The 20,100-nt window shown below is 29.0% G+C and overlaps 7 protein-coding genes across 11 annotated transcripts; 3 read left to right on the top strand and 4 right to left on the bottom strand.

The window, feature by feature from the left end:
- Positions 1–233: 233 nt before the first annotated feature.
- LOC118065908 (zinc finger protein 691-like) lies at positions 234–5,723 on the bottom strand. 2 transcript variants are annotated; one of them, XM_035081519.1, is made up of 7 exons: positions 5,603–5,723; positions 5,394–5,527; positions 3,448–4,495; positions 2,492–2,716; positions 2,212–2,417; positions 1,703–2,134; positions 234–1,620 (listed from the first exon to the last, which is right to left on the bottom strand). In XM_035081519.1, the coding sequence occupies exons 3-7, from the start codon at positions 3,640–3,642 to the stop codon at positions 1,275–1,277; spliced, it is 1,404 nt and encodes a 467-aa protein (XP_034937410.1). In that variant the 5' UTR covers positions 3,643–4,495; positions 5,394–5,527; positions 5,603–5,723; the 3' UTR covers positions 234–1,274. The 2 variants fall into 2 exon arrangements, with proteins under 2 accessions (XP_034937410.1, XP_034937411.1); XM_035081520.1 differs by having other exon boundaries at positions 5,398–5,527.
- On the top strand, positions 5,124–6,177 carry LOC118065873 (cilia- and flagella-associated protein 20-like; the record flags this gene model as incomplete). Its single annotated transcript, XM_035081431.1, has 2 exons — positions 5,124–5,503; positions 5,788–6,177. Coding segments are annotated over exons 1-2 (690 nt in total), but the record flags the coding sequence as incomplete, so codon positions are not given.
- On the bottom strand, positions 5,762–7,789 carry Bug22 (cilia- and flagella-associated protein 20). 2 transcript variants are annotated; one of them, XM_035081525.1, is made up of 5 exons: positions 7,708–7,785; positions 7,571–7,623; positions 7,195–7,390; positions 6,803–7,138; positions 5,762–6,724 (listed from the first exon to the last, which is right to left on the bottom strand). In XM_035081525.1, the coding sequence occupies exons 4-5, from the start codon at positions 7,076–7,078 to the stop codon at positions 6,419–6,421; spliced, it is 582 nt and encodes a 193-aa protein (XP_034937416.1). In that variant the 5' UTR covers positions 7,079–7,138; positions 7,195–7,390; positions 7,571–7,623; positions 7,708–7,785; the 3' UTR covers positions 5,762–6,418. The 2 variants fall into 2 exon arrangements, with proteins under 2 accessions (XP_034937416.1, XP_034937415.1); XM_035081524.1 differs by having other exon boundaries at positions 7,571–7,789.
- Positions 7,790–8,453: 664 nt separating this feature from the next.
- LOC118065911 (lysozyme-like) lies at positions 8,454–8,978 on the top strand. The gene has a single exon (XM_035081526.1). The coding sequence runs from the start codon at positions 8,490–8,492 to the stop codon at positions 8,889–8,891; it is 402 nt and encodes a 133-aa protein (XP_034937417.1). The 5' UTR covers positions 8,454–8,489; the 3' UTR covers positions 8,892–8,978.
- A 274-nt stretch (positions 8,979–9,252) lies between these two features.
- On the bottom strand, positions 9,253–13,677 carry Tm2 (tropomyosin 2). 2 transcript variants are annotated; one of them, XM_035081523.1, is made up of 7 exons: positions 13,542–13,677; positions 11,278–11,565; positions 11,063–11,196; positions 10,689–10,953; positions 10,466–10,598; positions 9,871–10,227; positions 9,253–9,459 (listed from the first exon to the last, which is right to left on the bottom strand). In XM_035081523.1, the coding sequence occupies exons 2-6, from the start codon at positions 11,515–11,517 to the stop codon at positions 10,145–10,147; spliced, it is 855 nt and encodes a 284-aa protein (XP_034937414.1). In that variant the 5' UTR covers positions 11,518–11,565; positions 13,542–13,677; the 3' UTR covers positions 9,253–9,459; positions 9,871–10,144. The 2 variants fall into 2 exon arrangements, with proteins under 2 accessions (XP_034937414.1, XP_034937413.1); XM_035081522.1 differs by lacking the exon at positions 9,871–10,227.
- On the top strand, positions 11,087–16,485 carry LOC118065907 (cytochrome P450 6k1-like). 2 transcript variants are annotated; one of them, XM_035081518.1, is made up of 5 exons: positions 11,087–11,222; positions 14,635–15,231; positions 15,339–15,563; positions 15,647–15,921; positions 16,010–16,485. In XM_035081518.1, exons 2-5 carry the CDS (start codon positions 14,736–14,738, stop codon positions 16,385–16,387), a joined length of 1,374 nt encoding a protein of 457 aa, XP_034937409.1. In that variant the 5' UTR covers positions 11,087–11,222; positions 14,635–14,735; the 3' UTR covers positions 16,388–16,485. The 2 variants fall into 2 exon arrangements, with proteins under 2 accessions (XP_034937409.1, XP_034937408.1); XM_035081517.1 differs by lacking the exon at positions 11,087–11,222 and having other exon boundaries at positions 14,364–15,231.
- Positions 16,486–17,309: 824 nt separating this feature from the next.
- Positions 17,310–19,135, bottom strand: LOC118065905 (cytochrome P450 6k1-like). Its single transcript, XM_035081513.1, has 3 exons — positions 18,446–19,135; positions 18,144–18,371; positions 17,310–18,065 (listed from the first exon to the last, which is right to left on the bottom strand). The coding sequence occupies exons 1-3, from the start codon at positions 19,107–19,109 to the stop codon at positions 17,416–17,418; spliced, it is 1,542 nt and encodes a 513-aa protein (XP_034937404.1). The 5' UTR covers positions 19,110–19,135; the 3' UTR covers positions 17,310–17,415.
- Positions 19,136–20,100: the final 965 nt, after the last annotated feature.

Raw genomic sequence — 20,100 nt, 5'->3', positions numbered from 1 at the left:
ATTTTACACTAATTTCATTTCTCTGTTCCCTAGTAGAAATAAAATCTAGGGGCATTTGAAAATAAAATTATCGCGCTATAAACATTGAATAATTTATAACTCATAAACTAAAATAATCTATAAATTAATTTATTTTTCAAAAAAATTATGTCTGATAAAGTTATCAAAATCTTTTAAATTAAAACTAATTATTTATTGTTAACATTTCCATTGAAATATTTATTATCAGAACATTCACATTTGTTTTATTTATAAATACGTTCCTCTTTAGATCCAGAGATTTCTGTTATTGATATTCAGCTTGAAATTAATAATTATTTAAAAATTTACATCAGGGTATATTCGTTTTATATTTGCCTCTTTTGTTTCAGTTGACACTTTTTCTAAGTATAAATAAAACCTAATCTATTTATTTGTCTACTATTCAGCATCTTATCTCATTTACATTTGTTATTTGTTTTCCATGATTGTTTATAAGATGCACTAATAACAATGAAATTTAAATTACAGCTGATCATTCACATACTATTTATTTAATTTTTATTGGCAAAAAATTATCATTTTATGGTAATAATAAATACCTGCGAAGACCCCTGATTTATCACAGACCTACGATTTTTTTTATATTATGTTTGTATAATATATATAAGGGCTTCAGAATGTGTGATGATTATGAAGGGAATTCTAAATTGAAATGACTTCTAGTTACATCAATTGCCATCACTTGAGTTAATTAATAAAATATATTTTATTAATTATTGAAATATTGTTGCAATAATTCATTAAAATTCAAGTATCATCAGAGTACATGAAACTACTCTAATTTTTATTTATCATGTCTCTAAGATTAATCATTATCGTTATTGTCGTATTAGTAAAAAAAGTCATTTCAATCTGAACAAAACCTTTAAAAAATCAACACTTATCTAACATTCTAAAAAATAGAATTTTTTTACTTACAAATACGACGTATCTACAGTCTACTATGAGTAATATTTAAATATCACTTGTGATTTTTTCATTTGAATTGTTTCAAACAATTATTTAGCAAAATTTGTCTATTAATTGTCTAAAACAATTTTAATAAACATTCACCATTAATTAATCCATTAGCTTACTAATTTTCAAGTTGAATTAATCAACTGTCAAATTATCAACATCCAATGAACTCGCTAACGCATTAATGCATGAAATGATTTTAAAAAAAAATGAATAATTAATTTCTTGAGTAATTAATTGAATTAACGATGCTATTATTTCTTTTTTAATTGCATTCACCTCATCAAATCAGCTGCTCTCTGTCTATCTCTATGTACTTCTTTTGGATGCATTCGCTTTCGATGCGAAAAACAGTTACCAGAGCTAGCGAATGCTTTTGGACAATATGGACATTGATAAGGTCTTGCACCTGTATGTTGATTTATATGAAACTTTAAATCCTGATTTCGTTTAAATGTTTTGTCACACAATGGACACGCGTGTGGTCGAAGATCTGAATGAGTGATACTGTGAGCACGTAATGTTGAATTTGTTGGATACACTCGACCACATACACTACAGGGAAATTGAATACCACCATGGTATTCTTTATGCCGAAAAAGATTAGATTGAGTTTTGAATCTAAAATTTAAAAAATTAAACAGTTTATTATTTAATTAAGACCAAATGTTGATTCATAAATAATTGAATTACTTATGCTTACATTCTTCCACAAATATCACAACCATATTTTCCTTTTGGCCTATGAGTCTCTAAATGTACTTTTAAATTGCCTTTGGTTGATATTTTTTTATTGCAAATAGGACAGATGAAGTTACCATTAGTAGCATATCCTCCGGAATTTTCCATCTCACCATTCTGTATTACAGAACTGTTATTTGAGTAAATACGTTGGTTATTCATTGAAGGCAGCTTATCGTCATCATCATCATATTGATACTCGGCTCTAGGTAAATGAGACCAGAGATGATTTTGTAGGCCGATTTGCGTTTCAAATGTATGAGAGCAAATTGTACAATTGAAGAATTTTGTTGGAACCTCTTCCGAGTTATCATCGGGGTCTGGAGCTGATTTTAATAGGGTTTTAGTAGATTTTCTTTTCGTTTCTTCATCTTCATTTGAACTAGATATATCTCTATAAGATTTTTAATAAATTCCATAAAATAATTAAGAGTAGGAATAATTATAAAAAATTTGAGTAAAAGCACTAACTTTATTTGGCTTTTTTCTTCATCAGAATTTAAATCTGATACATTAGGAGATGCTGATCTATCTAAACCACACTGGAGAAAAATCATAGGATCAACTTTGACTTCCATCTCTTCAGTAAGTCCACTTTCTTCATCTATTGAACGAATTGGATGTGAAGAACAGTTTGGAGGACTTAGAGGAATTACATCTTCCAGATCATCTTCACTCTGTACAAATCAAGAAAAAAACATAAAACTTTTTTTATCTAGATGTGGTGAGCTAGTTTCACGATAATACTTACCTTTCCAATCAGAATAGATCTCAGTAGCCCACGTTCACCTTTTGCATCATCATTATCATCATCATCGTCTTTCTTCTTGATATCGTCTTCTTCAAACTGACTACAAAATTGTGTTCTAAGCTTTTCCTGTGCTTTATGTGCCATTGAAGCAAATCGGTGAATACTTTCCAATTTTCTGACACATGTGAGGCATACCATTTTAGGTAATCTATCTTCCAGCGAAACCTAGAAATATTTTATATCAAATATTTAAATATTTTTTATTGACAATCATTTTAATAATTTTCTGTTGTTATCTCAAGTGATATTAAAACGAAAAATTTTATGAATAAAAAATGATAAAATTTTAAATGCATCAGTCAGTATTAGTTTAAGCACGTGGATATCATGTTTGATTGAAATCTGAAGATGATCTGTGACGTCTTCATTGATATCTACGTCAAGCAATCCTAATTTCGCTAGTTGATCTGCATATCGGGAATTATATTTATAGGACCACGAATCTATATATCATACATATCTATATGTACATACATCTCGTTAGAGTGATGAGAGTTCGGGAGAGGGAAAATATAGCGATACAACCGCGACTCACAGTACCTTCGTTGCATGCAATCGATAAAATGCTAATTTTTCACACTTTTCTGGATCGTGCGCAAAATGTACGTTTTTTAGAAGCCCTTTATGCTGAACTCCTTAATAATAATTAATAATGAAAATTAATTATCTTACATAATTATTTATTAACATTTTTTTTATCTTTCAAGACTTGATTAATTCATATTAATTATTTTATCATTAATAAATTAATTGCTACAGTAATAATCACTGCAATTAGTATTTTTGATGAATTTACAGTTGAAATAATTTATGTAATTAACTTGTAATAAATAATTATTGAATATTAATTAATGATCATTCGATAAACTACGATAATTAATGTTAATTAAACTTACCAAAACATATAAATACTTGCGAATTTTAGTCTGAAGATAATTTTTCTTTGCATCATCATCGAATATATACATTTTACCATTTTTATCTTCAACATATTCTGCACAAATCCGACACTGTAATTCTTCATCTGATCTCAAGTTGCATCCGTTTGTGTCCATTTCATAAGCTTTGGTCAATTGTAAAATTTTTACCATCAAGTTGTTTTAATAAAATAATTGAGTTAATTTTTTAAAACCAAATTCCAACATCAAGTACTTTTATTGACATCAATTGATTCAAATCTCAAAATCCGATCCAGATCATTGAAGATCATCGATCATTTTCGTCGCGATATTTGGCCGCTAGTGTCGTTGACCTTCAAAAAAGATCCACGCATTTTTTCGTTAAGAATTTTAAATTTATTTCGTAATGGATGAAAGGTTTTTTTGCTGTTGCTAATCACTGTTTAGTTGATAAACAAGAATAAAAGATGATAAATACTAGAGTGCGCGGTTAATGACACGTAGAGATGTAATTTGAAACGTTGGCACCGTTAGTGAGGTTCTCAGTAGAAGGATTTTAGAATGAATTGATTAATTAAAAAATATTTTTTTGTTATGATAATCGTACTCTTATGACCCCGGGATTGGTGAGATTACTCTGATGCGGTCTCGATGCTTTAAAAACTACGTCGGCGCCGGGCGTCGGCGTCTCTCCCCCGAAACGAGTGCTCAATACAAAATATATAATAGCATTCGTCGATTTGAAAAATGTTCGTGTGAGTGTAAGTAAATGTGCACGTAAAACACCTCGCGCTGGCGCGTTTGTATTCTTGCCGCGATGAGTATTCGCGCTTTAACACTATTTTATAAATTATTTGGCCGTAAAACTCATATCAAAAGTTTCTTTAGAGACTGTTATTTCATTATTTAATTCAACGAATCCTTTTTCTTGTTATCTACTAGCACAATTTCTTCATTTCAACTGCTCATTGACTATTTGAAAAATATTAAGGACCAATTGATAAAGCTCCAACTCGTTAATTACTCTCCGCCATTTTAATTTGTTCTGTAAAATGTGAAAATAAAACTTCAATTAATTGTCAAGTCTTTTATAACATTTATTTATATAAATATCCGTTGGGTTTTTTTTTTATTTTATTGAAATTGATATCTGAGATGTATTGGGAAAGCTGTACTGGTAGGAGGTAGACAAGAAGGATGAAGGAAAGAGAAGAGAAAGGGCGAAATTTAATAGTATAGATGTCATGAAAATAATTTAAGAGCAAAGCAGACTCTCCCACTCTCAGACATTGAAAAAAAAATCAATACTTAATAATTATCAATTAATAACAAACAGCACATGCGTAATATCTTCATGACTTTTTTGTATTACATCTAGTAGCATGTAAAAAAAAAAATTAATTATTTTAAAATAAGAAAATCAATCACAGTAATGAGATATTGATTTACTCCGAAATAATAATTTTCCAGAATTAGAGTTGAACTTTCTTTATCTCGAAAAAAGAACTCAATAAATTTTCTTTTTAGTTAATTAAATGATATTTTTTTTTTATAATTCATTAATATTTATAAATAATATGAATCAATTGAATTCTAGATTAATCGAATTAGTTCAAAATAATTATAAAACAAAAGAAAATGTTATCGATCCTTCAGTTCGGTTTTAAGCTTTACTCAAGCTATGCTAAATTAACCAAGACATGATTTAACAAATCTCAATGATTCGAGAAAAAAATTTTTTAATAGTAAAATAATGTTTAAAGTAAATTATGATGGATTTGAATCACTTTTGTGTAGTATAAATAATGACCCGTTAGAACTTTGGTCAAAATACATCTCATTAGATGGAAGTATTAAAAGAGTTAAGGATCAGTTATTAAATGGCGATGGAGTAATTGAAATTATAGGAAAAACTGCAAGGAGTAATAGTGTAGATTGTATACCTACTACACTGACTTGTCCAGCTGATTCAAAGGATTTTCTTCGTTCAAAACTTCCGATTCTGGTTTTAGTGCTCAAGAATCTCAGACTTGAAGGCAAACTTGAATTCCAGGTTTTACATATTGATTTTTTATATCTGAAAAATAAATAAAACAGTAATTTAATTAACAATTCACAATAAGTTATGAATTTTCATAGTTATTGATATTACCTTAGAGCTATATTTAATATTAGTTTTAATTCATATTGAATATGTCGGAGAATAGTCATCGATTATTAATATAAATAAATAGTTAACCAAATGAAAAGATAATTATTATAATTCTTCAAAGACACTTTTAGAAATTTAATAATGTATTTATAAAAAAAGTAATTTTTTAAATATTATTTATTTAGTTTCTTGATCAACAAGATTATCGTCGCAAATTTGTTCTAATAACCAACTCAACTCGCGAGAAGATTCCAAAAGTTACTCCGAGCTCAGTTTTTCTACCTTTCATTCTTGAAGATGATTGGAATTTGCTTGAGCTCAATTTACAAAATCTTTCCAAAGATTTTTTTGGAACTGATTATAAGTTTCTTCAACGTATAACATTACACCCAAACTTCAGATTTCGAAGAATTTATTTACAAGATCGTCACTATGAGCGCGATGAAATTATACAAAATATTCAGCAAGCATTAACTGATGTGTATAATTTGAAAAAATCTTTAACATTCACAGATAAAAATTGCCAAACTCAATCAATATTTTTACACTCAATTCCAGTAATTACAATGAAAAAAAAACACAAAAGAAAATATGAAATTAAATAAAATTATGAAATGTTATTAATTGATTAATTCATAACTATTATTCTTTTACTTTTCTTTATATCAAATTATCGATATTATTTAACACATGTATCATTGTTCCATTGATTACACTAATGATTGATCAGTAATTAATCAAAAATTAACAACATCAATGATTAATTATTATTAGTTACACCATCTAGTTTATGAATTATAAAAACAGTCACTCTTATCAACATTTTGCTTTGTTTTGAATCGGTAAAAATAACTTAAACTCTGCTGGTAACTCGTCTTCAGAATAAAGTCTATCAGAGAAATAAACTCGTCGTATTCGACAATTTGCATGTATCTGAACACGTAGGGTTTCGACGTAATTAGTTCCATAGGCTCGTCGAGTAAAGTCTGCTAGATTGAATTGAATTTGATTCCATCCATCGTCAAGTCTCATTGGCATTGTGCAAATAAATGGCTTTACTCGAGTTGTTGATTGATAATTACTCGCTCTAAATCTTCTGCGAACGTTCTTGTCATCTATTACCTACAATAAATTTATTAATACGTTAAATTACATAATTAATTAATCAGGATTGCTGATAAATATGAAAGGTGAACTTACTTGAACTTCAAAAGTGAAATATTTCTTAAGATTTTTGATGATCATAACAAGAAATGGCAGTTTGATTCCTAAAGTCTTTCGAGGATCGGCTGGACAAGTGATATATGTTGTACTTACATTACTTCCAAGAATTTCCAGAACTAAACTCTGAATGTCATTGTCAGTAATGCGTTTTATGTGTCCATTCCTTACTTTCTTATCCCAAATTTGGAGTGGTTTACTTCCAATGGAGTATAATATTGATAAAAATCCACTTTGAAATGTGTTTTTAAACATTGTCAATGATTATCCACGAACTATTAGTCTTTTCAATTATTCTAGTCTTTTTAATAAATCCTAAAAGTAAAATATATATTATTTTATGTTGATTGTTAATAATTGAAAGAACATACCTTTTATTTGATTCTAGAAATTGAATTAAATCATTGACTTCATATAAAATCGAAGTAAAATGAGCAATTATTAAAAATAAATTCGTTCAAATTAGTTTATTACATTCGTTGATATTCCACTTGATAGTTTTAGTGTTGCTGGATCAATTTCTTCGCTATGTACTGTAGTTTCCTCTGTTGTCATGTAAACAGATTCCTATAACAATAACATACATAACCTTAACAACAATGAACACTATTTAGTTGATATTGTTATGTAACTTTCCTACATATTCGATGAAATTGTCTTTTATATGTATTGAAAGTATCACGTTAAATCACGTAAATAGATGAATTATAAACAAAATAAGTAGTAAATCACCCAAACATTCCTTACCATGTGAATATTGGAGTCAATAGAAATTCTTCAATAACATGTATGTAACATATCTTCGAATTCATAAAAATTATAAATAAATAAAATTAATTTCTTATTTATAAAATTAATTATGTATTTATTGAAAACATTTATACCAATCTAACGCATTTACTTATTAAACAAAACACCGAAGTTTACTCATTACACAAAACACCGAAGTACTTCAAATCGCCGTATGCGGCAGCACTGCATTCGCTTGCGAAAAAGTAGCGCCAAATATCCCAAAAGTTTGAAGAACAAAGTAATTACTAATTTATAAAGTATCGATAAATATTGCCGGTAGATACGTATTGTTTTTAGGTTATACTTGTATAATCTTTAGAATGATAAAAAAAAACTTTAGGAATGAAGTATATAATTGTTTATCTTTCAAATAAAGGATAAGAATTTGAAATCTTCTGATCATCAGCAATAAGTTTCATCAATTTGGTGTTTATCACAAAAAAAATGCATAATTTCATAAGGAAAAGTGATTATTCTTCATACGTAAAATAACAAAAGAAAAATAAATACTGATGGTTTGATAACTAAGTCATTACCCTGACTGAATAATTGTTAAGAAAATTAATGTTTATTGAAGGTAAGAAACTCATCAATTATTCGCTATTTTGTAACAAAGTAAAATATTTACTTGTAGTCTTAACTTTTTCTTCAAGTGATCGTCCATTGTCGTTCAAATCTATTCTCATGACGTTCTTTGAAGAGTTATTGTTCAACTAGAGAATTATCAGCTCTGTCATTTAGTTCAGGTGTAATTATTTGATTTATTGCTCTTGCAATAATCTAGATAACAGGTATAAATACTAAGCATTTCTTTTCTTAAAAATCATTTCAAGTTTCATTGTCAGTGGAATATAAAAAACATTTAAGTAGAAAAATGTTGAAACCAATTTTCATTATAGTTGTGATTGCTTTTTACATTAATCGAGAAATCCAGGCAGTAACTTTAACTGAAGACCAACTTCGAGAACAATTACGTCTTCAAGGGTTCCCCGAAAATCAGATAAATACTTGGATTTGTTTGATAATGGCTGAAAGCTCTGGAAGAACTGATGCAGTCGATCCTCTCAACACAGATGGTTCTCGTGATTATGGATTGTTTCAAATCAATAGCCGATATTGGTGTAGCGATTCTGGTCAACCTGGAAATGGTTGCAATGTAAGGTGCGAAGATGTTATGACTGATGATATTACTTTGGCTTCTCAGTGTGCTAAATTGATATACAAGACGCAGGGATTCGAAGCTTGGACAGGATGGAAAAATAATTGCAGAGGCTAAAGAAAATTTTAAAATATAGCTCATGGCTTTCAAAGATCAATTTAATATTGATTTTCATCTTTAACATCAAATGATAAAATATAATTGGGTATTAGTAATTTAAAAAACAACTGTTTTAAAACACTTACATCAATTTATTAAATTTGTATAATATTTTCATACAATTTTATTTGTTCACGAGGAGACATATTTATTAAACAATAATATATGACCAATATTATTATTTTTTTGGCTATGTAATGTAGTGTTGATGGTTGTGTATTGTAAATTCAGATGATAATAATTTATTCTTAAATGACATACAGGAAAAATAATAATTATTATGATAATTATGATATAATTATGGTAATAAATAAAACAATTTAAATTGTCCAGAACTGTATATTGAGGAAGTAATCTCGTATATTGATACAAATCCTCGATTCCATGTTCTGTTTTTTTTTTTCTTTCGACCAGGAAAAAAGAAATTTGGTAAAATTTTTTCTTTAATATCCAGCCAATTCGGCGAAAGTTGAGTCCATTTCGTCTGCAAGTGACTTGTATCTGTCTTTGTTGATTCCAAGTTCGTCTGAAAAATTTGAAATGCACAAAAATTAGTTTATTGATAAATGAAGAATTTTGTTATTTGTTTATTTCTCTGGTATACTCAGAGTATTTTTCAATTTAAAAATGGAAAACCAACTATCTGGACACAGGTTCACCTAGAGATTGATGTTAGTACATGTAAAAAAGTTACATTATTATGAAAAATAACTAAAAAATAGTTTTAGAGTTGAATGTCTCACTAAAAAGATCTGCAGATGTTCAGTTGTATATTTTAAAATTATTTCAATCATCAAATAGAGTCTTAAAATAATTTTTCCAATCTGCAGATTTTCAACAAAATACTATTTAGGGAATATGTAAAAAAAATTAGCGAGTGCAGGCGTCTAAGGGGTAATTTTATATTTTTCCTCAACTGGAAAAATACAAAAAGTACCTGTAAAATGAGCTGGTCGTTGCAGTGAAGCAAATAAGTTCTTTTTATGTCGCTAAAAACGTACGTACAGTAATCTAGTTGTTCAGTAATGTTTTGGTTTTTTTTTTCGAATTTGATATTGCAAATAAAAATAACTGAATAAATAAATGACAACAAAGATAAATAATTAAAATAAATGAATAAGAAAAAAAAGAAAAAAAGCACGTTAAGTGTATTATTGATGTCTTTCTGTCTTCTAGTAATAGGTAGGTATATTGTAATGTAAATAAATTATTTAATAGCCAGTAAGCTCAGCAAATGTTGAATCCAAGTCGTCGCAAATAGCTTTGTGTTTTTCCTTCTGGTTACTCAATTCGTCTGCAATTAAAAATTCAATTGTGTCCAATTTTAATTAATCATTTCAGTAATAAAAATTATTTATCATGGAATTATCCATTCTTGATTAATTAGAATTATTTACATCATTGTTATCGTAGTAAAAAATGATATTTATATCATTATCATTCAATTGTTAATATTAATATCATTATAATTAAATGTCCTTATTGGTATTTAGTATTTTCAACTAAATAATAATAATTTAATACAACTATACCTTCGAGCCTGTCAACTTCTTTCTGTAATTTCTTGACTGTCTTCTCTGCAAATTCAGCACGAGCTTCAGCTTCCTTTAGTTTGACAGTCAATGTCTTCAATTGACGTTTGAATTCTTCGACTCTTTGGTTGGCCTAGATTATTTTAAATGTTTAAGTATTTCTTATATGGAGTTTTTTTATTCAATCAATTTTATCTTTTCAATCTTTAAAGTAGAAAATTACCTTTTCTTCTGAAACTTCAAGAGATTTTAAGCTGTTTCCGACAACTTTGAGTTCTTCTTCCAACTCCATGATCTTTGCCTCTCCTGATTTCACACGATCTTCAGCAACTTCAAGTTCGTCTTCAACAAAGGCTAGTTTGCGAGATACTTCATCAGATTTTCCGTCAGCATCCTCAGCAAGTAAACGAGCTTCTTTAAGTTGATTCGTTAATTGATCCATACGTTCCTCGTCTTGTTGGGCTCGGTTTTCCAATACTTTGCACATACTAGAATTAATAATTTTTTTTTTTAAGTAATTATCAAGCAATTATTCTTTTAATTCAAACTTTTGTTTCAGTATTCAATGGATAAGTTGATAAAGGAACTGAAACTCACCGACTGGATTCATCAGCAGCTTGGGAAGCTTCTGTAAGCTTGGCAGTAGCAGTGTTGAGACGTTCCTCAGAACGTTCGAGGTCTTCTTCAATCAATTGAACTTTCCTATTTAATGCAGCTACCTCAGATTCAGCCTACAAATGTTTATAATTTAATTGAGGTAATTATTTCAGTATAATTTTTTACGATATTAATATTAAATGATGACTGCTTACATTAGTTAAAGACTTTTCACGTTCTTCTAAATCTTTGTTGGCTTGTTCAAGATTAGCCTTGTTGGTCGTCAAGTCTGATTCAACTTGTTGAAGTTTCTTCTGCAAATCTTGCACCTCCTCCATAACTTTATCCGCACGCATATTGGCCTCTTTGGCCTGTCCTTCACAGGTATCTGCTTTATCCTGTGCATTGTCCTTCTCAAGCTTCATCGCTTGCATTTTCTTCTTGATCGCGTCCATGGTGGTGGTTTTGGTTTTGGTACTTTGGTCACAAAACTATCGAATTTTCTATGTAAATGAAGAAATTAATGATCAATAAGAATTAAAAATTTTCAATAATAATAATGATGTAGTATACTATTGAAAATAAATATATTACATTAAAATTTATTTCATTTGTTTAGTTATTAAATTAAATATTAAATAATAAAAATAGTAATAATGATTGGTTGAATCTAATTAGGGATTAAAATTGGGACATTTTGAAAGAACAACAATAAACCTAAAAATAGGTAAAATACACTTTTAAACTGGATACATATTTTTTCAAAGAAGTTAAAAATATCGAAAGTGGGGACCAAAAAAATAAGTAATTATTCAAATGTTAATTCATTTTTAACACTCTATTTTTAAATTCAGAAATAGATGGTATCCAATATTATGACATAAAATAAATTTCATTAACAATTCATGACTGATAATAATAATCTCATTGACTATACTAATTTCTATTGTTATTATTATTTATGTAATAAATGTAAAAATTAATTAAACATACTTAAAATATCCATTCATAGCTTTCTGTAGTAAAATAATAGAAAATTCTATTAAACAAACAGCCAGCTGACAGGTTAGTTAATCAAAGAATAATTTATTGTTATTATTATCGTGGTAGTTTATTGCCACCATAGACTTGGTATCTTGCACACAAATATAGACCAACTATACTGAAATCTATAAATATTCGTCTCGATCGTCATGAAAATGTGGTGGGTATATAGAGCTGGAGATGAAAATATGAGGCTTAAGCTACTGCTGTTGCTGGTGATGAGAGTTATAAGTTAAAGAAAGAGTAGGAAAGAGAACTAGTCTTCGTAACCCAGAAGATCGAGCTTTACTTGGCCGCCAACGCCGGCCGACATCCGATCTAAGTATTTCGTATTTATTTATAGACGTGTTCGAAAGTTTGCGAAACATTCCATCCGCGGTCGCTTCATCCATTTGGCTTCTTCAATGACATTGTCATTAATCCCATTTAACAGTCAACTTGATGATCAACACACCAACATCTCACCATTTTCACAACCACAACATTACACTTAGAACATCACCTATACTGTTTATAACATTTAATCATACTTTTCCTTTTTTTTTGTTATTTATGTTAATTATTTTTTAGTCTTCATTACTTGACGCTTTTCTACAATTTAAATTTCTCATGTAACTTTGGGAATAACGCCAAGGATTTTTGGTTCAAAGTTATTTCAGAACTTAATTGCCAGTGTCGTAGAACGATCACCGGACAAGATACAAACGAATTTCTGTGATTTGATTATAGGGTTATAATTTACTTGACCTGGTTGATGAATCATTCAATTATTTCCTGTCATTTTTATTTTATTAATTTCCATCTACAGATCTTTTTTATTTTCATACTACTTTGGAAATCATTTAAATCAATTCATTTTTAAAATAATTTGCTTTCGATTTTATTATTACAAATTGCTTTCACTTGTTTTGAAGACTATTCTTGAATTATCATTAAACAGGAAATAATTTTGAATCTGTTAAGAATATAGTGTAGAAAAAAATGCAAACTGTTAAGACGAATTTCAAACTAATAAACCACTCTAATATAATGAAAGTAAATGCAGGTGTTAGGAGGTGTTAATGCTACTTACTCCATAACGAAGCAATCAAAAGCCTTTAAAGCATAAGCAGAATAATTGTGCAGAGTTTTGAAACTTAAGAAGAGCATCAGGAGTTGGGAAATTCACATTTGATGACAAATAATAACTACTCTTCTCCTAAAAAAAATTTCAATGACTTTATATATATATCACACTCGCGTTTATTAATGGCCACTTTATTTTCCCAACTCCATTTAATTTCATAAATTTGATGCATTTAGTTGTATTCTTCAATTAATAATTATTTAGTGTAAGCTTTTTACTACTGCTGCTGTCAAATAATTAATAAACACAATTGAATTATTTTTATTTTATTTATCGAAATATTAATGATAATTTTCACTCGTTACTTACCCTCGCGAGTGGAGCGACACGCGACAAGTGCTGCTTGAAAAGCTTTGAGAGAATCAAAGCTCTCTTTTCTTCAGAAATTCACTGGTGGGGCGGCCAAAAATGGCGAGCTAGAAGTAAACGCGGCTTCTCTTGCATGCTCGTTTTCCTCGTCTTCTTCTTCATTTACTCAATCCTCTTCCTTGTCTTCTTTTTCATTTTTTAAGCTTAGCGGGTGGGGTTTAGAGAGATTTATTTCTGAAGTTGTTTGGTTTTTTGAATTCTACGCCTATGCCACGTTGCGCAGACTTGAAGATGATCTTTAGCGCAGTCTTGTCAGGAATTTTGGAAATTGAGTGGAAATAAAACATATGAGAAGAATAAAATAGATGTTCAAGTATTTTTAGATAGAGATGCATTATTGGTTTCCAAATAATATCTGAAATCATTTATTGTTACAAAGTATCATTCATTCATTCACTAATTAGAAGGACAATGAATGTGATTGAAACAATGACAATTATTATTATGGATATTAAAATTTAATTCAAAGTATTTATCATTTTTTATAAGAAAATTAGCTTTGATTCAGCTTATTCTAAAAATAAATTATTAATCAAACTTGATTACCAAATTTCTATGTATTTAGTTTTACTATTAAGCAACACTTATACGTACTATGTTGCTTCCGTTAGAACAAAACATTTTCCATCCGTCATATGACATGTCTGAATTATTATGAATGATATTAATATCCTTCTATGAGCCAGGAAAAGACTACGTCACAATTCCTTTTCTTTACAACTGTGATGTAAAATACGTAGGAGGATAAGAGGAAAAGTTGTACAGTTAATGAAAATCGACGTATGACAAGGAATCTCAATGTCCTACTCTGATTAAAATTGGTCATTGTTTTGATATATATACTACCCATTAATTCATTAACATTCATTCAGTCCAAAAAAATTAGACAGTGCATAATATTAAAGGATAACAACCATTCATTTGTTTAATTTAAATATTTTCAACAATAAAGTTATTGGAATATTTACCATGGAGTTCTTCAGTTACAGTACAGTAATTGCATTTTTTACAACACTTGTTATTTTGTTGACAGCATTGTACTTCTATGCTCGTTACAAGTTAACTTATTGGACTCGACATGGAATTGAACAATTACCAAACCCTCATATCATCTTTGGTCACGTCAAGGATGCTATGCTGTTTCGTACAGCTCCAGGACTTCATATGGGTCAACTTTATCAATCAGCTAGGCCTGATGCACCATTCGTTGGTTTTTATATCTTCCACAAGCCTTGTCTACTCATCAGAGATCCAGAGGTAGCTAAGCAAATGTTTGTATCAGATTTTGATGTGTTCAGTGATCGACACTTTGCTGGAGCTGCACAGAAAGATAGTTTTGGAATGTTAAATCTCTTTGGATTGAAAAATCCAGCATGGAAATTTTTGAGGTCAAAGATTACGCCTATTTTAACGAAAGGAAAGTTGAAGCAAATGTATCCTCTGTTAGTTGAAACTTCTGAACCCATGATGAAGTTCTTGAAGGATGGAGTTGAAAAGAAAGAACAAGAAGTGAAGAAGGTTGATCTTCGAGATTTGCTTAGTAAATATACTATTGATTTAACTGCTAATGTTGGTCTTGGAACTAAAACCGATTCTTTCCACAATCCTAATAATGTTTTTACTGAAGAAAGTAAGTTTTAAGAAATTACGTTATTTATTTAATATAAATTTTAGTTTGGTATTTAAAAATATATATCTAGATGAAAAATTATTAACACAATTCTTTTCAACTTTCAGTCTTAAATATGTATCACGGTACAGATCGAATGAGAGCTTTAATCACCGTCTTCTTTATCCCAGAAATCGTTAAATATGGTGGTTCACTTTTATTATACAAATTGAAGTATGCTAAACAAATATTTTGGGAAGCACTTCAATCTCGAGAAAAAAGTGGTGCAACAAGGGGTGATTTTATCGATGCATTGGTGAGCATGAAAAACGGCGAACAAAACCCAATTTACAGTAAGTATTTTAATAATTCTATTATGAGAATAACATTCAATTATAAAATGAAAGTTTAAATAATTATTTCTTATTTTTAACAGAATTTGAAGGAAACAACTTATTATCTCAAGCAGGAATATTTTTCTCTGGTTTGGAATCAGCTTCAAGCACATCATCATTCACTTTAATGGAGTTAGCAAGAAATCCAGAGTACCAAAAACTTGCAAGAGCAGAAATTAGAGAAATCATTGGTAAACATGGATGGACTGTAGAAGCGTTCGAGAAAATGAAGTTTGTAGATCAATGTATTTACGAAGGAGTAAGAATGCATCCACCAGCAACTATGCTTGATCGAGTGGCTCGACGAGATTATCAGGTAATTATATAAGATATGTTTTTTTGAAATATTTAATAACACTAATTAGTTCAACTTTTAATGCATTTTTCAATGTTGAACATTACAGATTCCAAATACTGACTTTATATTAAAAAAAGGAACACCAATATTTATTTCTTTGTATGGCATGCATTCAAATGAAACATACTTTCCTGAGCCTGAAGTTTACAATCCAGATCGTTTTAGTGATAACCAGAAGCCTGATGCTTTTATGGGATTTGGAATCGGACCAAGGATGTGTGTCGGTGTGAAAATGGGAATGTTGTATACAAAACTAGTCATTTCCAAAATATTGACAAGATATGACATTTATCAGCCATTAGAAGAAAAAGTTGAATTAGATAAACGAGGGACGTTGAGTATCATCGCAGGAGGGATCAATGTCCAGTACATACCACTTGATGATCAACTTGATGACAACAATAACGTTGCAATCGATGTATAAAATGAAAACACTAATGCATTTAAGAACTAAAAGTCAATTAAGTTCTGACTAGTGCTAATATCTGTGATAATGGAAATTTTTTTAAATAATTTATTTATTTATGGACATATTTATATATTTATTCATGTATTTAACTATTTATATATACTATTTATTTATTTATTCATTGATATAAATTATTAAAAACATTATTACTATTTACTATATACTATTTTTCGAAATAAAAAATGATATTTAAAAAAATCTTATTTATTGATTTTTAATTGTCGTAAAAACATAACATGAAATGTAGTTCTTTCCTGTATCTGTACGTGATTAATTGAAGAAGTAAAAAATTTAAGAATATTGTCTTTTAGATTCGAGAATAAAAAAAAACAGGAAAAATTGTTGTTATCAATTGAAAAACGAAGAATGTAAATGATTTGAACAAAAAACATGTTTTCGTTTAATTTTGAAGTAATTAAAGATTTTTGAACTCTATAAAAAATTTTTTAATTATTTGGTCTGATTTCATGCTTATTTAAGATCTGATAAGTCAAGTTTATTTATATCCGGTCTTATCTTGAAAAAATAGCAAGAAGTTTAACTGTACGTACATTTGTATACTTATATTGTTTAAAGTTTTTAATAATAATAATCTAACTTTTTGCAATATAAAAGAATGAAAATCAGAATAAATAACTATTCAGTTTCATTAAATATTTTTGTCTAATAATATTTCAATCGTTATCAATTAGTTATAATTTGTACACTTGTAATCTAAAGCTACTTTTAGATGGTAAGAAACAATGATTTCTTTTAATGAAACCCTATTTTAAAATACTACAAACTGAATAATTTTTTTTTATGTTCATTTATTTATTTTTATAATAAAAGAGAAAAACATAATCATTACAAAGTAAATCACAGATTTTAGCACTTAAGTAGATATTTAAATAGGAATGTTAATAATTGTTCATAATAATTTTTACAAATAATTAAAGTTATCAGACTGTTAATTAATACATTCGTTAAATACATTAGATTTTCTATTTGACGATGACATTATTGTTTTCATCTAACTGTGGAGTGATAGGCCTGTAGAAAACATTGATACCATCAGCAACAATACTTAAAGTTCCACGTTTATCTAAATCATTAGTACTTTCAGACTTCTGGTAAATTTCATAATTAATCAAAATCTTTGAGATGATAAATTTGGTGTAAAGAAGTCCCATTTTTACACCAACACACATCCTTGGTCCAATACCAAATCCCATAAAGGCAATAGGTTTTTGACCATCAGCAAAACGATCTGGATTAAAAACTCTAGGTTCTGGAAAGTTGGTCTCATTCGAATGCATTCCATACAAAGAAATAAATACTGGTGTGCCTTTTTCCAATACAACATCAGTGTTAGGAATAGGATAGTCTTCTCGAGCTTTTCTATCAACAATGGTTGCTGGAGGATACATTCTAACTCCCTCGTAAATACATTGCTCCAAAAACTTCATTTTCTCGAAAGCTTCCATAGTCCATCCATATTTGGCGATGATTTCTTTGATTTCTTCTCGTGCAAGGTTTTGAAGCTCAGAATTTCTTGCAAGCTCTAAAAGAGTAAATGAAGCAGCACTGGAACTCGACTCCAAACCAGAGAAGAACATACCAGCTAGTGACATGAGATTTTCGCCCTCAAATTCTTGAATAAAAATTTAATCAAATGTTAATAAAAAATATTTTATGACAATCTGTTCTTGGCAACAGTTAAGATACTTACTGTATAATGGAGATTGTTCAGCATGTTTAAGGCTGACCAGAGCATCAATAAAATCACCTCGCTGTGCTGTTTGAGCTGTGTCTCGAGCTCGAAGTCCATCCCAGAAGAGTTTCTTGGCATGTTTAAGCTTAAATAAGAACATGTAACCACCATATCTAACGATCTCTGGGATGAAGAAAACAGTAATCAAAGCACGCATACGATCTGATCCATGGAATAAGCGCATTACTAAAAATTTAATTACATAAATTAGAAAATAAATTTTCTATAAAGTTGACGATTACTCAATCAATTGAACTTACTTTCTTTGGTATAGTCAGTATTTGGATTATGAAAGGAATCAGTCTTTGTTCCAAGAGCAATGTTAGAAATTGAATCAATTGTAAATCTAAAAATCAAATCCTGAACATCGACTTTTTTGACATCACTACCTTTTTCGACAGTTGATTTATTTTCTAAATATTCCATCATGGGTTTGGAGGTCTCAATCATGAGAGGATACATTTGTCTCAATTTTCCTTTTGTTAATACTGGAGAAATTTTGGTTCTCAAGAATTTCCATGCTGGATTCTTCAGACCAAAGAGATTCAACATTCCAAAACTGTCTAGTTGTTCAGATCCTGAGAAATGACGGTCACTGAATATCTCAAAGTCTGTCACAAACATTTGCTTGGCCACCTCAGGATCTCTCACTAAGAGACAGGGTTTATGGAATATATAAAAACCAATGTAAGGTGCTTCAGGTCTCGCTGATAAATAAAGTTGGCCCATGTGAAATCCTGGAGCTGTACGAAACAACATAGCATCTTTGACATGACCAAAAATGATATGTGGATTGGGTAACTGTTCGATCCCTCGACGAGTCCAATATGTTAATTTATAGTGAGCATAAAAATAAAATGCTGTCACCAAAACCACTATTGTTGAGCAAAATGCTGTTATTGTATAAATATTTAATAATTCCATAGTTAAAAATTAAAACTATTTTTAAGTAATTATAATGTGCTCTTGAATTAATTTTTATTACACTAAAATTATGTATAAAATTTTTCGCAAAAATTAATCAATCTAGATCAACTGAATTTTCACTAATGAATGAGTACCCTGGTAAATCGCATTATATAGATCCAAGTTACCAGGATAGTTCGTCACGAGAGTAGGGCATCTCTCAGCCGACTATTCGCTAACTTAGTCATAATATTCCACGAATTATCACTGATAAGCCATTCCGCAACAAATTATCCGACTTTTATAATATTGAAAATCGTCTGACAATCTTTATCATGTTATCAAAGAATCTCCCTTATATTTGGGTTTGTACTATTTACATAAATATTAGGGCCTTAAATTTTTTTGGTTTTGAAGTAAAATTGTTTTTAATAAGTAGAAAAAAAGATGATTATTTTGGCAATATTTTTTAAAGACATTTTTTGCTATCTCAGGAGTACTTACGTTGAGTTTAAGGTCCCAAGGGTATTAAATCTAATGTTAATCTTTAATTGGGCTTGAACCTGAATTTTCGATAGATTATAAAAAGTAAAATTTATATATACAAATTACTGTAATGTCCAAAAATATACAAAATTGACTATTTCTAATGGAGAAAATTGATTTTTCTAAAATTAAATCACTGTCTTTCATTTTTCCTTTTTTCTAATAAAGAAACTGCTCGACTCATGACGTAAAGAAAAAGTATGACGATATTATGAAGATAGCTAATAACGATAGGATATGACTTCATCATTTATAACGTATTACGCAATATCTTTGTTATGTAAACAGTATTAAAGCTTTAAACTAAGAAGACTTTCATTGATGGCGACTTAAGAAATGATCTCAATATAATAAAATAAATCAATAGAAGATGTTAATAGATTTCAATTTATATAATTGATTTGATAATTTGGTATGGCATGATTATTACGTACTTCCTTAGTTTTTATCATTCTATAGTAGG

This window comes from Chelonus insularis, unplaced genomic scaffold (genome assembly GCF_013357705.1).
Source record: "Chelonus insularis isolate UGA/USDA-ARS -01 unplaced genomic scaffold, ASM1335770v1 contig_324_pilon, whole genome shotgun sequence".
NCBI classification, from domain to species: Eukaryota; Metazoa; Arthropoda; class Insecta; order Hymenoptera; family Braconidae; genus Chelonus; species Chelonus insularis.
The sequence above is the reverse complement of the archived record's forward strand: the minus strand, read 5'-3'. Positions and strand labels throughout refer to the sequence as shown.

Bases quoted from the DNA above. Each gene is read 5' to 3' on its own strand.
- Tm2 (XM_035081523.1), bottom strand. From the start codon at position 11,517: ATGGACGCGATCAAGAAGAAAATGCAAGCGATGAAGCTTGAGAAGGAC. The intron at 10,599-10,688 runs GTAATTTTCTAC...AAAATAATCTAG, and splicing joins TTGAAGTTTCAGAAGAAAAG to GCCAACCAAAGAGTCGAAGA. The intron at 10,228-10,465 runs GTATAGTTGTAT...TTTTAATTGCAG, and splicing joins AGAAGTTGACAGGCTCGAAG to ACGAATTGAGTAACCAGAAG.
- LOC118065908 (XM_035081519.1), bottom strand. From the start codon at position 3,642: ATGGTAAAAATTTTACAATTGACCAAAGCTTATGAAATGGACACAAAC. The intron at 2,418-2,491 runs GTAAGTATTATC...TGATTTGTACAG, and splicing joins GATCTATTCTGATTGGAAAG to AGTGAAGATGATCTGGAAGA. The intron at 1,621-1,702 runs GTAAGCATAAGT...TTTAAATTTTAG, and splicing joins TGTGATATTTGTGGAAGAAT to ATTCAAAACTCAATCTAATC.
- Bug22 (XM_035081524.1), bottom strand. From the start codon at position 7,078: ATGTTTAAAAACACATTTCAAAGTGGATTTTTATCAATATTATACTCC. The intron at 6,725-6,802 runs GTAAGTTCACCT...AATTTATTGTAG, and splicing joins ATTTCACTTTTGAAGTTCAA to GTAATAGATGACAAGAACGT.
- LOC118065911 (XM_035081526.1), top strand. From the start codon at position 8,490: ATGTTGAAACCAATTTTCATTATAGTTGTGATTGCTTTTTACATTAAT.
- LOC118065907 (XM_035081517.1), top strand. From the start codon at position 14,571: ATGGAGTTCTTCAGTTACAGTACAGTAATTGCATTTTTTACAACACTT. The intron at 15,232-15,338 runs GTAAGTTTTAAG...TTCAACTTTCAG, and splicing joins TAATGTTTTTACTGAAGAAA to TCTTAAATATGTATCACGGT. The intron at 15,922-16,009 runs GTAATTATATAA...TGAACATTACAG, and splicing joins TGGCTCGACGAGATTATCAG to ATTCCAAATACTGACTTTAT.
- LOC118065905 (XM_035081513.1), bottom strand. From the start codon at position 19,109: ATGGAATTATTAAATATTTATACAATAACAGCATTTTGCTCAACAATA. The intron at 18,372-18,445 runs GTAAGTTCAATT...TTAAATTTTTAG, and splicing joins TACTGACTATACCAAAGAAA to TAATGCGCTTATTCCATGGA. The intron at 18,066-18,143 runs GTAAGTATCTTA...TTTTTATTCAAG, and splicing joins TGAACAATCTCCATTATACA to AATTTGAGGGCGAAAATCTC.